Source organism: Pezoporus wallicus, unplaced genomic scaffold (genome assembly GCF_028554395.1).
Source record: "Pezoporus wallicus isolate ANWC-B61680 ecotype Strahan unplaced genomic scaffold, APGP_CSIRO_Pwel_v1 contig_14102, whole genome shotgun sequence".
Lineage (NCBI taxonomy): Eukaryota > Metazoa > Chordata > Aves > Psittaciformes > Psittacidae > Pezoporus > Pezoporus wallicus.
In genome coordinates this window covers 1-14,270 of record NW_026643036.1, presented here as the reverse complement: position 1 = coordinate 14,270, position 14,270 = coordinate 1, and the positions used below count along the sequence as shown (strand labels likewise).

At 61.7% G+C, this 14,270-nt stretch overlaps 2 protein-coding genes and 1 long non-coding RNA gene across 3 annotated transcripts; 1 reads left to right on the top strand and 2 right to left on the bottom strand.

Annotated features, from left to right (window-relative positions):
• Positions 1-708: 708 nt before the first annotated feature.
• On the bottom strand, positions 709-2,655 carry LOC130592295 (uncharacterized). Its single transcript, XR_008970510.1, has 3 exons — positions 2,618-2,655; positions 916-962; positions 709-768 (listed from the first exon to the last, which is right to left on the bottom strand). It is a non-coding gene; the product is annotated as an uncharacterized LOC130592295 (long non-coding RNA).
• Positions 2,656-2,797: 142 nt separating this feature from the next.
• EIF1AD (eukaryotic translation initiation factor 1A domain containing) lies at positions 2,798-4,642 on the top strand. Its single transcript, XM_057396526.1, has 5 exons — positions 2,798-2,913; positions 3,019-3,127; positions 3,228-3,336; positions 3,418-3,459; positions 4,291-4,642. Exons 1-5 carry the CDS (start codon positions 2,827-2,829, stop codon positions 4,640-4,642), a joined length of 699 nt encoding a protein of 232 aa, XP_057252509.1. The 5' UTR covers positions 2,798-2,826.
• Positions 4,643-4,751: 109 nt separating this feature from the next.
• On the bottom strand, positions 4,752-13,214 carry LOC130592294 (U4/U6.U5 tri-snRNP-associated protein 1-like; the record flags this gene model as incomplete). Its single annotated transcript, XM_057396524.1, has 10 exons — positions 4,752-4,832; positions 5,632-5,753; positions 7,152-7,241; positions 7,343-7,478; positions 9,435-9,525; positions 9,928-10,015; positions 10,225-10,338; positions 12,102-12,257; positions 12,829-12,959; positions 13,069-13,214. Coding segments are annotated over 10 exons (1,093 nt in total), but the record flags the coding sequence as incomplete, so codon positions are not given.
• Positions 13,215-14,270: the final 1,056 nt, after the last annotated feature.

Genomic DNA, 14,270 nt, shown 5'->3' with positions numbered 1-14,270 from the left:
CACTGATAGACCCCCCCCAAATCGCTCCTCACCCCCCCCCCAAACTTTTTATAATGGAAGAGTCCTGCACCCCCCCATCCCCCAAACTGGAAGGATCCTCTTCCCACCCCCCATAGCCCCCCCCATTGAACCCCAAGACCCCTCCTTGGTTATAATGGAAGAGTCCTGCACCCCCCCAACCCTCAAACTGGAGGAATCCTATTCCCACCCCCCATAGCCCCCCCCTCCATTGAACCCCAAGACCCCTCCTTGGTTATAATGGAAGAGTCCTGCACCCCCCCAACCCCCAAACTGGAGGAATCCTATTCCCACCCCCCCATAGCCCCCTCCCCCCATTGAACCCCAAGACCCCTCCTTGGTTATAATGGAAGAGTCCTGCACCCCCTCCTTGCCCCCCCATCCCCCAAACTGGAAGGATCCTCTTCCCACCCCCCATAGCCCCCCCCTCCATTGAACCCCAAGACCCCTCCTTGGTTATAATGGAAGAGTCCTGCACCCCCCCAACCCCCAAACTGGAGGAATCCTATTCCCACCCCCCATAGCCCCCCCCATTGAACCCCAAGACCCCTCCTTGGTTATAATGGAAGAGTCCTGCACCCCCCCCAACCCCCAAACTGGAGGGATCCTATTCCCACCCCCCATAGCCCCCCCCATTGAACCCCAAGTCCTTGCCTTCCCCCCCCAGCACCCACTTATGCCCCCCCCAACCTGTGCAGCTTTGTCCCCCTCCTCGGGGCGCAGCACGGGGCGGCTCAGCACGATCCCTGTCTGGGGGGGGGGAACACAAAGAAGGCACCCAGTGAGGGGGGAACAGATCCATGACCCCCCCCCGGGGAACACAGGGACCCCCCAACCTGAGAGAGCACAATGGGATACTGGGGACCCCCCCCCCCACCCCGAAGGCGGGGGGCTCACCTGCATGGTGTAGGCCTGCAGCCGCTCCACCAGCTCCTCCCGGGTACCTGGGTGCCATGGGGGGGGGGGGGGGGGGGGGGGTTAGTGACCTCCAATCCTTCCCCCCCCCCATTGCCCCAAAGGGCCCCCCCAAACCACCCCAGGCACCCCCAACATCTCTTTAGGACCCCGCAAACATCCAACCCCCCCCCATTGCCCCAAAGGACCCCCCAAATTATCCCTGGGCACCCCAAACATCTCTTTAGGACCCCCGAAACATCCAACCCCCCCCCAATTGTCCCAAAGGACCCCCCCAGACTACCCCTGGGCACCCCCAACATCTCTTTAGGACCCCCCCAAACACCTCTTTAGGGCCCCCCCCAACATCCAACCCCCCACCATTACCCCAAAGGACCCCCCCAAACTATCCCTGGGCACCCCAAACATCTCTTTAGGACCCCCCAACATCCAACCCCCACCATTACCCCAAAGGACCCCCCCAAACTACTCCTAGGCACCCCAAACATCTCTTTAGGGCCCCCCCAACATCCAACCACCCACCATTACCCCAAAGGACCCCCCAAATTATCCCTGGGCACCCCAAACATCTCTTTAGGACCCCCGAAACATCCAACCCCCCCCCAATTGTCCCAAAGGACCCCCCCAAACCACCCCCAGGCACCCCCAACATCTCTTTAGGACCCCGCAAACATCCAACCCCCCCCCATTGCCCCAAAGGACCCCCCAAATTATCCCTGGGCACCCCAAACATCTCTTTAGGACCCCCAAAACATCCAACCCCCCCCCCAATTGTCCCAAAGGACCCCCCCAGACTACCCCTGGGCACCCCCAACATCTCTTTAGGACCCCCCCAAACACCTCTTTAGGGCCCCCCCCAACATCCAACCCCCCACCATTACCCCAAAGGACCCCCCCAAACTATCCCTGGGCACCCCAAACATCTCTTTAGGACCCCCCCAACATCCAACCCCCCACCATTACCCCAAAGGACCCCCCCAAACTACTCCTAGGCACCCCAAACATCTCTTTAGGGCCCCCCCCAACATCCAACCACCCACCATTACCCCAAAGGACCCCCCAAATTATCCCTGGGCACCCCAAACATCCAACCCCCCACCATTACCCCAAAGGACCCCCCCCAAACTACTCCTAGGCACCCCAAACATCTCTTTAGGACACCCCCCAAACATCCAACCCCCCCCCCCAATTGTCCCAAAGGACCCCCCGAGACTACTCCTGGACACCCCCAACACCTCTTTAGGCCCCCCCCAACATCCAACCCCCCACCATTACCCCAAAGGACCCCCCCAAACTACCCCTGGGCACCCCCAACACCTCTTTAGGACCCACCCCAACATTCAACCCCCCCCATTGTCCCAAAGGACCCCCCCAAACTACCCCTGGGCACCCCCAACATCTCTTTGGGACCCCCCAACATCCCACCTCCCGCTCATTACCCCAAAGGACTCCCCCAGATTACCCGTGGGCACCCCCAACATCTCTTTGGGACCCCCCCAACACCTCAACTACCCCTAAAGACCCCCCCACACCCAGCAATAGCTACTTGGGACCCCCCCAACACCCTCCACCCCCACTGGGGACCCCATTAGGGCCCCATTTACCTCAGTGGACCCCCCCCCCTCCCCTCAGCATCCCGAGTACCCGGATGAACCCCTCAGGACCCCCCCCTCTCCGGTCCCACCCTGCGCAGGGGCTCCGATGCCGGCCAGCGTGGCCTGGCCAGCGCGTACGGGGCCCCCTCGGCGGCGGCCGCCGGTTCTGTGTCCCCCCGTTCCCCCCCCCTCCCGGTGCTGTGTTATTGGAGGGGAACGGTTCCGGTTCATCCGGTTTCCTCATCCCACCCCCCCCCCCCCCCCCCCCATCCTTCAACGTTGTCGCCGCAGCCGCGGGATGTCGCGCGCCACCAAGCGGAAGCACGTGGTGCGGGAGCTGCTGGAGGAGCACGTGATGCCGGCACCGCGACAGCGCGTAGTGAGGGTGCGACGAGGGGGGGGGAAGGGGGTATGGACCCCCCCATAGGACACAATGGGGGGGTTGTCCTTGACTTGCTCTGTGTTGTGTGTGTGCCCCCCCCCCCCAAAGGTGTTGGGGACCCCCGGGAACAACCTGCACGAGGTGGAGACCCCCGAGGGGACGCGGTTCCTGGCCAGCATGCCCCCCCGCTTCCGCCGCCACATCTGGATCAAGAGAGGTGACCCCCCCTCCCCTCCTCCCCACCCCCCCCATGATGCCACCGCTGTCACTGTGCCATGGGGTGACCCCCAAATTCCACACACACACCCCCCCCCCAGGTGACTTCTTGTTGGTTGATCCCATTGAGGAGGGGGCCAAGGTCAAGGCTGAGATCTCCCTCGTCCTCCTGCCCCCCCACGTCCGCTTCCTGCAGCGCCAGGGGCTATGGTAGGGTCCAAACCCCCCCCCAAATCAACCCCCCCCCCCCCCCATAGCCCCCCTTTGACACCCCCCCACTGTTCCTTGCAGGCCTGAGGCCTTTGCCGCAGTGGAGAGGCCGAACAGGGAGGGGTGAGTGTGTGTGGGGGCACCAATAGGGGGGGTTAAATAGAGTGTGATATTGGGGTTCATTGTTGGGGGGTGTTAATTGGGGGGGAAGATGGCATAAGGGGGGTGAACTGGGGATAATAACATGGGGGTGTCAGTGGGGGGGTATTAATGGGGTTATCATTAATGGGAGGTCATTAAAGGGAGGTGTTAACAAGAGTGTCATTAATGGGGGGCATTAATAGGGGTGTCACTAATAGGGGTCTTACAAATGGGGGCATTAATAAGGGTGTCATTAATGGGGGGCATTAATAGGGGTGTCATTAATAGTGGTGTTACGAATGGGGGCATTAATAGGGGTGTCATTAATGAGGGGCATTAATAAGAGTGTCATTAATGGGGGACATTAATAGGGGTGTCATTAAGGGGGGTGTTACAAATGGGGGCATTAATAAGGGTGTCATTAATGGGGGTGTTATGAATGGGGGCATTAATGGGGGGCCATTAAAGGCAGGCATTAATAGGGGTGTCATTAAGGAGAGCCATTAATAAGGATGTCATTAATGGGGGACATTAATACGGATGTCATTAAGGGGGGTGTTACAAATGGGAGCATTAATAAGGATGTCATTAATGGGGGTGTTATGAATGGGAACATTAACGGGGGGGCATTAAAGGGAGGCAATAATAGGGGTGTCATTAATAGGGGCGTTAATTGAGGTTAGTGGGGGGGGCAACAATGCAGCATTATTGGGGTGTCACCGGTGGGGGGGGGTGGCTCTGACCCAGGGGTCAGTTGAGGACACACCAACACCCGTGTCCCCATGTGACCCCCCCCCCATGTCCCCTCTGCAGCCACCCCCCTGATGGGGACGGTGATGGGGAGGGGGGGCTCTTCGTTAACACCAACCGGGTGGTGGCCGGGGCTGAGACCGGGGACAGCGAGGACACGGGGGACAGCGAGGACTCACGTGATGAAGAGGACTCACGTGATGAAGAGGACTCACATGATGAAGATGACACACGTGATGAAGAGCACACACATGATGAAGATGACACACGTGACGACAAGGAGGACACACATGTCGACGAGGAGGACACACATGACAAGGAGCACTCACCCCCAAAGGACACTGGGGACCAGGCCACCAGGGCCGGTGGCGGGGGGGACAGGGGGGGTGTCCCCATGGTGGCTGCTCCCCAATAAAGGACTGTTGGTAGCACTGAGGCCTTGTGGTGACACACGATGGGGGCTGTTGTCCTGTCCTGTGTCCCCCCCCCCCCAGGCTCTGCTGACACTCAGGGACCATCCTTCGGTCTTTATTATCCAGGGGGTGACAAAGGGGATGGGGGGAATGGGACAGGAGGGGATGAGGCATCACTTGGTGATGGTGTTCCTGGGGGAGTAAAAAGGGGGGGGGGGTGTCAGAGCTCCCAGTGTCCATCCCAGTATCCCTCATCCTAGATGCTCCGTGTCCTTTCCAGCCCCCACTATCCCATCCCCGTGCCCTCCAGCACTACTCCATTCCCAGTGCTCCCCAGTCCCTTTCCCAGTGCTCCCAGTCCCTCCTAGTGCTCTTCAGCCCCCTTCACAGTGCTCCCAGTTCCTCCCAGTGTCCCCCAGTCCCTCCCAGTGACCCCAGTCCCTTTCACAGCGCCCCCAGTCCCTTTCACAGCGCTCCTAGTCCCACCCAGTGCCCCTGAGACCCTTTCCCAGTGCTCCCAGTGCCCCCCTGTCCCATTCCCAGTGCTCCTCAGTCCCCTTCCCAGCACTCCCAATCCCTCCCAGTGCTCCCCAGTCCCGTTCCCAGCACTCCCAGTCCCTCCCAGTGCTCCCCAGTCCCCTTCCCAGTTCCTCCCAGTGCCCCTGAGACCCTTTCCCATCGCTCCCAGTGCCGCTGAGTCCCCTTCCCAGCACTCACAGTGCCCCTGAGACCCCTTCCCAGTGTGCTCCCAGTCCCTCCGAGTCCCCTTCCCATCGCTCCCAGTCCCCCCAGTCCCCTTCCCAGTGCTCCCCAGTCCCTCCCAGCACTCCCAGTGCCCCTGAGACCCTTTCCCAGTGCTCCCAGTGCTCCCAGTGCCCCCCTGTCCCATTCCCAGTGCTCCTCAGTCCCCTTCCCAGCACTCCCAGGCCCTCCCAGTGCTCCCCCGTCCCTTTCCCAGTGCTCCCAGTTGCTCCCAGTGCCCCCAGCTCACGCGTTCATGCTCTTCCCGCTGCCGCTCAGGACAATGTACGGCGTCTTCTGCGCCTTCTGCTTCTCCTGCAGCAGGGCCACCGTGCCCAGGGGGGTGTCACTGGAGCTCATCTTCTTCAGCAGCTGGAAGACGGGGGGGGTGCACAGGTGACACCCGGAACCAAGCCCCCCAAACCCAGGGACCCCCCCCCCCAAAAGCCTCAGTGTGTTTGAATTTGGGGATCCCCCCTGAAACCCAGGAGTGAGGGGACCCCAAAGTGGTCCCATCTCTGCACCAATGGGTTCCAAAAGAGGGGTGAGGGTTAAAAAGAAGATGGGGGGGGCCCAAACTTGGGGTTCAAGGGGCTGAATGGAGCCAAGAGGACCCCAAAATCAGAACAAAGAACTCCAGTGGGGGCAGGATGAACCCTAAAAGGCTTCAGAGCCCCCCCAAACTGGACTGAAGGACCCCCAAAAGGTGTTTAAGAGCCACAATGGGGCCCAAAAGGGTGTTTAAGAGCCACAACGGGGCCCAAAAGGGTGTTTAAGAGCCACAATGGAGCCCAAAAGGGTGTTTAAGAGCCACAATGGGGCCCAAAAGGGTGTTTAAGAGCCACAATGGGGCCCAAAAGGGTGTTTAAGAGCCACAATGGGGCCCAAAAGGGTGTTTAAGAGCCACAATGGGGCTCAAAAGGGTGTTTAAGAGCCACAATGGGGCCCAAAAGGGTGTTTAAGAGCCACAATGGGGCTCAAAAGGGTGTTTAAGAGCCACAATGGGGCCCAAAAGGGTGTTTAAGAGCTACAATGGGGCTCAAAAGGGTGTTTAAGAGCCACAATGGGGCCCAAAAGGGTGTTTAAGAGCCACAATGGGGCCCAAAAGGGTGTTTAAGAGCCACAATGGGGCCCAAAAGGGTGTTTAAGAGCCACAATGGAGCCCAAAAGGGTGTTTAAGAGCCACAATGGAGCCCAAAAGGGTGTTTAAGAGCCACAACGGGGCCCAAAAGGGTGTTTAAGAGCCACAATGGGGCCCAAAAGGGTGTTTAAGAGCTACAATGGGGCTCAAAAGGGTGTTTAAGAGCCACAACGGGGCCCAAAAGGGTGTTTAAGAGCTACAATGGGGCTCAAAAGGGTGTTTAAGAGCCACAATGGGGCCCAAAAGGGTGTTTAAGAGCCACAATGGAGCCCAAAAGGGTGTTTAAGAGCCACAATGGAGCCCAAAAGGGTGTTTAAGAGCCACAATGGGGCCCAAAAGGGTGTTTAAGAGCCACAATGGAGCCCAAAAGGGTGTTTAAGAGCCCCAATGGGGCTCAAAAGGGTGTTTAAGAGCCACAATGGGGCTCAAAAGGGTGTTTAAGAGCCACAATGGGGCCCAAAAGGGTGTTTAAGAGCCACAATGGGGCTCAAAAGGGTGTTTAAGAGCCACAATGGGGCTCAAAAGGGTGTTTAAGAGCTACAATGGGGCTCAAAAGGGTGTTTAAGAGCCACAATGGGGCCCAAAAGGGCAGAGGGACCCCCCCCAGCAGTGCCCCCCCCCCAACTCACCGCCTCCTCATCCAGCTTCTTCATCCTCCGCTCTGTCTTCATCTTCCCCGAGCCTTTGCCATGGAAGCGATGGGAGAGCTGCCGGAATGCCTGGAGGGGGGACACAGGACACACACACATAGAGGGGGGTCAGGAGGACACCGAGGGGGGGTCAGGGCCCCCCCATTGCCCCCGTCCCCCCACCTCAGCACCTCTTTGGGGGTGAGCTTGCGGCCGGTCTCGTCCACGTACTCGATCTTGACGTCGGGCCGGTAGCCCTCCTTCTCCTTGAAGTCCTGCGTGAAGCCCCGGTATTCCTCCCGGCGGCTGTACTTGTCATCGATGGCCCTAAGGGGGGGGGACACACCGGGGGGGTGAGAAGGGGATAGGGGGTACCCAGGGATGGGGGGGGATGCAGAGGGATGGGGGGTGACAAGGGGATGGGGGGTACCCAGGGATGGGGGGGTGACAAAGGGATGAGGTTGACAAGGGGATGGGGGGTACCCAGGGATGGGGGGGTGACAAAGGGATGAGGTTGACAAGGGGATGTGGGGTACCCAGGGATGGGGGGGTGACAAAGGGATGAGGTTGACAAGGGGATGGGGGGTACCCAGGGATGGGGTTGACAAGGGGCTGGGGGGGTACCCAGGGATGAGGGGGGATGCAGAGGGATGGGGGGTGACAAGAGGATGGGGGTACCCAGGGATGGGGGGTGACAAAGGGATAGGGGGTACCCAGGGATGGGGTTGACAAGGGGATGGGGGGAACCCAGGGATGGGGGGTGACAAGGGGATGGGGGGTACCCAGGGAAGGGGGGGGATGCAGAGGGATGGGGGGTGACAAAGGGATGGGGGGCACCCAGGGATGGGGGGTGACAAAGGGATAAGGGGTACCCAGGGATGGGGTTGACAAGGGGATGGGGGGTACCCAGGGATGGGGGGTACCCAGGGATGGGGGGTGACAAAGGGATGGAGGGTGACAAAGGGATGGGGTTGACAAGGGGATGGGGGGTGACAAGGGGATGGGGGGTGACAAGGGGATGGGGGGTGACAAGGGGATGGGGGGTACCCAGGGATGGGGGGGGATGCAGAGGGATGGGGGATAACAAGGGGATGGGGGGCACCCAGGGATGGGGGGAGTACAGAGGGATAGAAGGGGACAAGGGGATGGGGGGCAAGCAGGGATGGGGGGGATACAGAGTGATGGAAGGAGACAAGGGGATGGGGGGCACCCAGGGATGGGGGGTGATGTAGAGGGATGGAGGGTGACAAGGGGATGGGGGGCACGCAGGGATGGGGGGCCCAAAGGGATGGGGGGGACATGGGATGGGGAACACAGAGGGATGTGGAGGATACGGGAACGAGGACACAAGGATGAGGAACACAGAGGGATGCAGGAGACACAGAAGGATGTGGGGATACAGAGGGATAGGGGGTGACATGGGGACCGGGACATGGAAGGATGTGGGGGGCCACAGGGATGCAGGGGACACAGAAGGATGGGGTCGGACACAGGGATGAGGGACCACGGAGGGATGCGAGGGGACACAGAGCAATGTGGGATGCAGATGTGGGGGGACATAGGGATGGGAGACACGGAGGGAGGTGGGGGGCATGGGGATGGGGACATGGAGGGATGTGAGAGGATGCAGGGATGAGAACAGGGATGGGAAACAGGGATGCAAGGGACACAGAAGGATGCAGGGGACACAGAGGGATGCAGGGGACAAAGCAATGTGGGGTGACACTGGGATGGGGACACGGATGTGTTAGGACATAGGGATGGGAGACATGGAAGGATATAGGGGGCACGGGGATAGGGACATGGAGGGATGTGAGGGGATGCAGGGATAGGGACACAAGGATGGGGAACACAGAGGGATGCAGAGGATACTGAAGGATGTGGGGGGACACAGAGGGATGAGGGACCATGGAGGGATGTGGGGGGCATAGAGGGATGTAGGGGAATGCAGAGGGATGTAGGACACAGGGACGAGGGGCCAAGAAGGGATGTGGGGGCCACAGAGGGATGTAGGGTGACACTAGGATGGGGACACAGATGTGGGGGACATAGGGGGATGTGAGGGGATGCAGAGATGGGGACCACAGAGGGAAGCAGGGGACACAGAGGGATGTGGGGACACCCAGGGATGAAGGACCACAGAGGGATGGATGTAGGGGGATGCGGGACACAGGGATGGAGACAAAGCAGGATGTGGGGGGACACACACAAGGAAAGGGGTGCACAGGGACGGGGCAGTGCTTGTGCACCCCACATAGGGGAGATGGGGGGGGCATCACCCACATCTTGTCCTCGATGCAGTACACGGCCGAGGGCAGGGACTTGTTGGGTGCCTTCACTCGTGCCACCTTCTGCACTGTTGTCTCCAGCAGCCCTGGAGGGGGGGAAAGAGGGGGATCAGGGGGGGCAGAGACACCCCAATACCCCATAGGGAGCCCAGACACCCCTAGAGGGACCCAAACAGTCTATAGGGCCCCCATAGATGCCCTCAACACTCCCCAAATCATTCTAGAGACCCCCTCTATAGGGCCTCCATAGTTCCCATGTCACCCTATAGACCCCCCCCCAATTCACCCTATAGAGCTCTCCAAGCCCCCCATAACAAGGTCCCCAAACCACCTCAAGGGAACTCCAGTAACCCTCCCCATGCCACAAACTGACCCCAACCTTCCCCATAGGGACCCCAAATCTCCCCACAGGGACCCCAAATCTCCCCATAGGGACCCCAAATCCCCCCATAGGGACCGTGACACCCCCCCATAGCCCCCTTGCTCACCCTTGTTCTGGCAGAGCAGCAGGGCTGCAGCCAGGCCCCGGTTCACGATGGGCTCCTCATCCAGGATAGTGGTGGAGGAGGCTGAGAACTGGGGGGGGAAGGGGGGGGAAAGGGGTTCAGAGACCCCCCCCCAATGTGGGGGACCCCCCCCAAGCAGTTTTAATGGACCCCATCACCCCCCAAGGGGTACATTCCCCCCGCAAATCAGAGCAGAAGAGCCCCTGGAGGGGCCCCACTGTGTTTTGGGGTGCCCCCCTCAAGTTTTGGGGTGCCCCCCTCAAGTTTTGGGGTGCTCACATCCTGCTGCTGCCGCTCCTCAGCCAGGTTCACGCTGCTCCAGCCCATGTTCTCCTCCCCCTCGGAATCGGGGGCTTCGGGGGGGGACGGGCGCCCCGAAGTACGCTCCAGGGCCTGGGGAGGGGGCACATACAGTGACATGGGGGCCCCCAAAGTGACCACAGCCCCCTCCAAACCCTGCACCTTTCTTTCACCCCCTTTTTGTCTCCCCACACCCCCTGTACCCTCATATCAGACCCCAGCCCCTCATTTTGCCCCCCTTTTCCAGGTCCTGAGCCCCCCATTCTAGGTCCCAAACCCCCCATTCCAGGTCCCAACCCCCCATTCTGGGTCCCAATCCACTCTTTCCAGGTCCCAACCTCCCATTCCAGCTCCCAAACCCCCATTCCAGGTGCCACCCCCCCACATTCTGGGTCCCAGCCCCCCCATTCTCAGTCCCAACACCCCCATTCCAGGTCTCAGTCCCCTATTCCAGTTCCCAGCCCCCACATTCTAGACTCCAACTCCCCTATTCCATGTACTGACCCCCATATTATGGGTCCCAACTCCCTATCCCAGGTCCCATCTGCCCCATTCCAAGTCCCATCCCCCCCATTCCAGATCCCATCCCTTCTATCCCAGTTCCCATGTCCTCATTCCAGGTCCCATCCCCCCCATCCCACTTCCCATCTCCCCCACCCCACTTCCCATCCCTGTTCCCATCCCAGTTCTCCTCCCAGTCCCCTCCCCACCCCAGTTCCCATCCCAGTTCCCCTCCCAGTCCCCCTCCCCATTCCCCTCCTAGTTCCCACCCCCTCATCCCAGTTCCCCCCACCCCGTTCCCATCCCAGTCCCCCATCCCAGTTCCCCCCCCGTTCCCCTCCCAGCTCCCATCCCAGTCCCCCTCCCAGTCCCCTTCCCAGTTCCCCCCCCCGTTCCCATCCCAGTTCCCCCTCCCCATTCCCCCCCAGTCCCCCCCATCCCATTCCCCATGCCCACCATGAGCTCCTCCTGCCCCCCCATCCCATTCCCCATGCCCACCATGAGCTCCTCCTTCCCCCCCAGTCCCCCCCATCCCATTCCCCATGCCCACCATGAGCTCCTCCTGCCCCCCCAGTCCCCCCCAGCCCATTCCCCATGCCCACCATGAGCTCCCCCCAGTCCCCCCCATCCCATTCCCCATGCCCACCATGAGCTCCTCCTGCCCCCCATCCCCCCCATTCCCCATGCCCACCATGAGCTCCCCCTGCCCCCCAGTCCCCCCATCCCATTCCCCATGCCCACCATGAGCTCCTCCTGCCCCCCCATCCCATTCCCCATGCCCACCATGAGCTCCCCCGTCCCCCCCATCCCATTCCCCATGCCCACCATGAGCTCCTCCTGCCCCCCCATCCCATTCCCCATGCCCACCATGAGCTCCTCCTGCCCCCCCCATCCCATTCCCCATGCCCACCATGAGCTCCTCCTTCCCCCCCATCCCATTCCCCATGCCCACCATGAGCTCCTCCTGCGTCCCCCCCCCCCGATCCCATTCCCCATGCCCACCATGAGCTCCTCCTGCCCCCCCATCCCATTCCCCATGCCCACCATGAGCTCCTCCTGCCCCCCCAGTCCCCCCCATCCCATTCCCCATGCCCACCATGAGCTCCTCCTGCCCCCCCAGTCCCCCCCATCCCATTCCCCATGCCCACCATGAGCTCCCCCCAGTCCCCCCCATCCCATTCCCCATGCCCACCATGAGCTCCTCCTCCCCCCAGCCCCCCCATCCCATTCCCCATGCCCACCATGAGCTCCTCCTGCCCCCCCAATCCCCCTATCCCATTCCCCATGCCCACCATGAGCTCCTCCTGCCCCCCCATCCCATTCCCCATGCCCACCATCCCATTCCCCATGCCCACCATGAGCTCCTCCTGCTCCTCCCTGTTCCCAGCCAGTCCATAGGTCGGGATCTCTCCCAGGGTCCGGCAGAACTCGGATGTGGCGTTGAAGACGATGGCTCCGGAGCGGGGATCCGGCCCCGGTGCCCCCCCAAAGCCCCGCACCAGCTCCAGCACCTGGGGGCAATGGGGGTCAGGACAACAGGGTCCGAGCCCATGGGTGCTATAGGGGGGTCCATGGGTGCTATGGGAGGGTCTATGGGTGCTATGAGGGGGTCCCATGGGTGCTATGGGGTGGATGTCCCATGGGTGCTACGTGGGGATCCCATGGAATCTATGGAGGAATCCCATTGATGCTATGGGGGATCCCATGGGTGCTATGGGGGGGTCCCATGGGTGCTATGGGGGGGATCACATGGGTGCTATGGGTGCTATGGGGGGGGTCCCATGGGTGCTATGGGGGGATCCCATGGGTGCTATGGGGGGGTCCCATGGGTGCTATGGGGGGATCACATGGGTGCTATGGGGGCTCCCATGGGTGCTATGGGTGGGTCCCATGGGTGCTATAGGTGGGTCCCATGGGTGCTATGGGGGATCCCATGGGTGCTATGGGGGGGGTCCCATGGGTGCTATGGGTGGGTCCCATGGGTGCTATGGGGGGGGTCCCATGGGTGCTATGGGGGGGGTCCCATGGGTGCTATGGGGGATCCCATGGGTGCTATGGGGGGGGTCCCATGGGTGCTCTCACCTTCTCCCCGGGGGCCTCCCGCAGCTGCTGGAGCTGCCGCAGCCTCCGGCCCTTCTCCAGCTGCTGCTGCAGCTCCTGCTCAGCATCGTCCTCATCCAGCACCCGCGGCGAGGCCGGGCCCTGCACCTCCTCTGGGGGGGGGTGGGGGGGCACCCATCAGCAGGGCCCCCCCTGCACCCCCCCAGCACCCTGGGTGTCCCCGTTGTGCCCCCCCCCCCCCAGCACCCCGGGTGCCCTCACCCTCGCTGCTGATGTCCATGCTCTCCAGGCGGGTGTCATCAGAGGGGAGCTGGGGGGGGTCTCCTGGGGGGGGGGTGGAGGGGGCCTCCCCCTCCCCTTCAGCACCATCCTCATCCTCTTGCACCCGGCGACCGCGGCCTCGGGACCTGTTGGGGGGGGGGGGGGGGGTGGTCACGTGATAATGAGGGGAGATTGGGGGCTGCAATGGGTGCTGTGGGTGCTGGTGTTCCTTATACACCAGTCTGGGGTCCAATGGGTGCTGAGTGGGGGGATCTCATGGGTGCTGGTCGAGGGGTCCCATTGGTGCTGGGGTTGCTAGTCAAGGGGGGTCCCCAGTTGGGGGGTGCTGGTTGGGGGGATCTGATGGGTGCTGGTCAGGGGTTCCCATGGGTGCTGACTGGGGGGGTCCCATTGATGTTGGTCATGGGGGATCTGATGGGTGCTGGTCAGGGGTTCCCATGAGTGCTGATTGGGGGGGTCCCATTGATGTTGGGTGTGCTGGTCAGGAGGTCCCATGGGTGCTGGTCAAGGGGTCCCATGGGTGTTGGTCAGGGGGATCTCACAGGTGCTGACTGGGGGGGGTCCCATTGGTGCTTGTCAGAGGATGGTTGGGGGGGTCCCATTGGTGCTGGTCAGGGGGGGATCCCATGGGTGCTGGCTCAGGTTTCCCATGAGTGCTGATCAGTGGGGGTCCCATCAGTGCTGACTGGGGGGAGTCCCGGAGCACTGGCTGGGGGGTCCCATTGGTGCTGGTCAAGGTAGGGGGGGTCCCATGAGTGCAGTGAGGGGGATCCCATTGGTGCTGGTCAAGGGTGGGGGATCCCATGGGTGTGGTGAGGGGGATCCAATGGGTGCTGGTCAAGGGGGGATCCAATGGGTGCAGTGAGGGGGACCCTATGGATGTGGTAAGGGGGATCCCATGGGTGCTGGTCAAGGCGGGGGTCTCATGGGTGCGGTGAGGGGGATCCCATGGGTGCTGGTCAAGGGGGGGATCCCACGGGTGCAGTGAGGGGGACCCTATGGGTGCGGTGAGGAGGACCCCATGGGTTGCTGATCAAGGGTGAGGTCCCATGGGTGCCATTGAGGGGGTCCCATGTGTGCGGTGAGGAGGACCCCATGGGTGCTGGTCAACGGGGAGGTCCCATGGGTGCCATTGAGGGGGTCCCATGGGTGCGGTGAGGAGGACCCCATGGGTGCTGGTC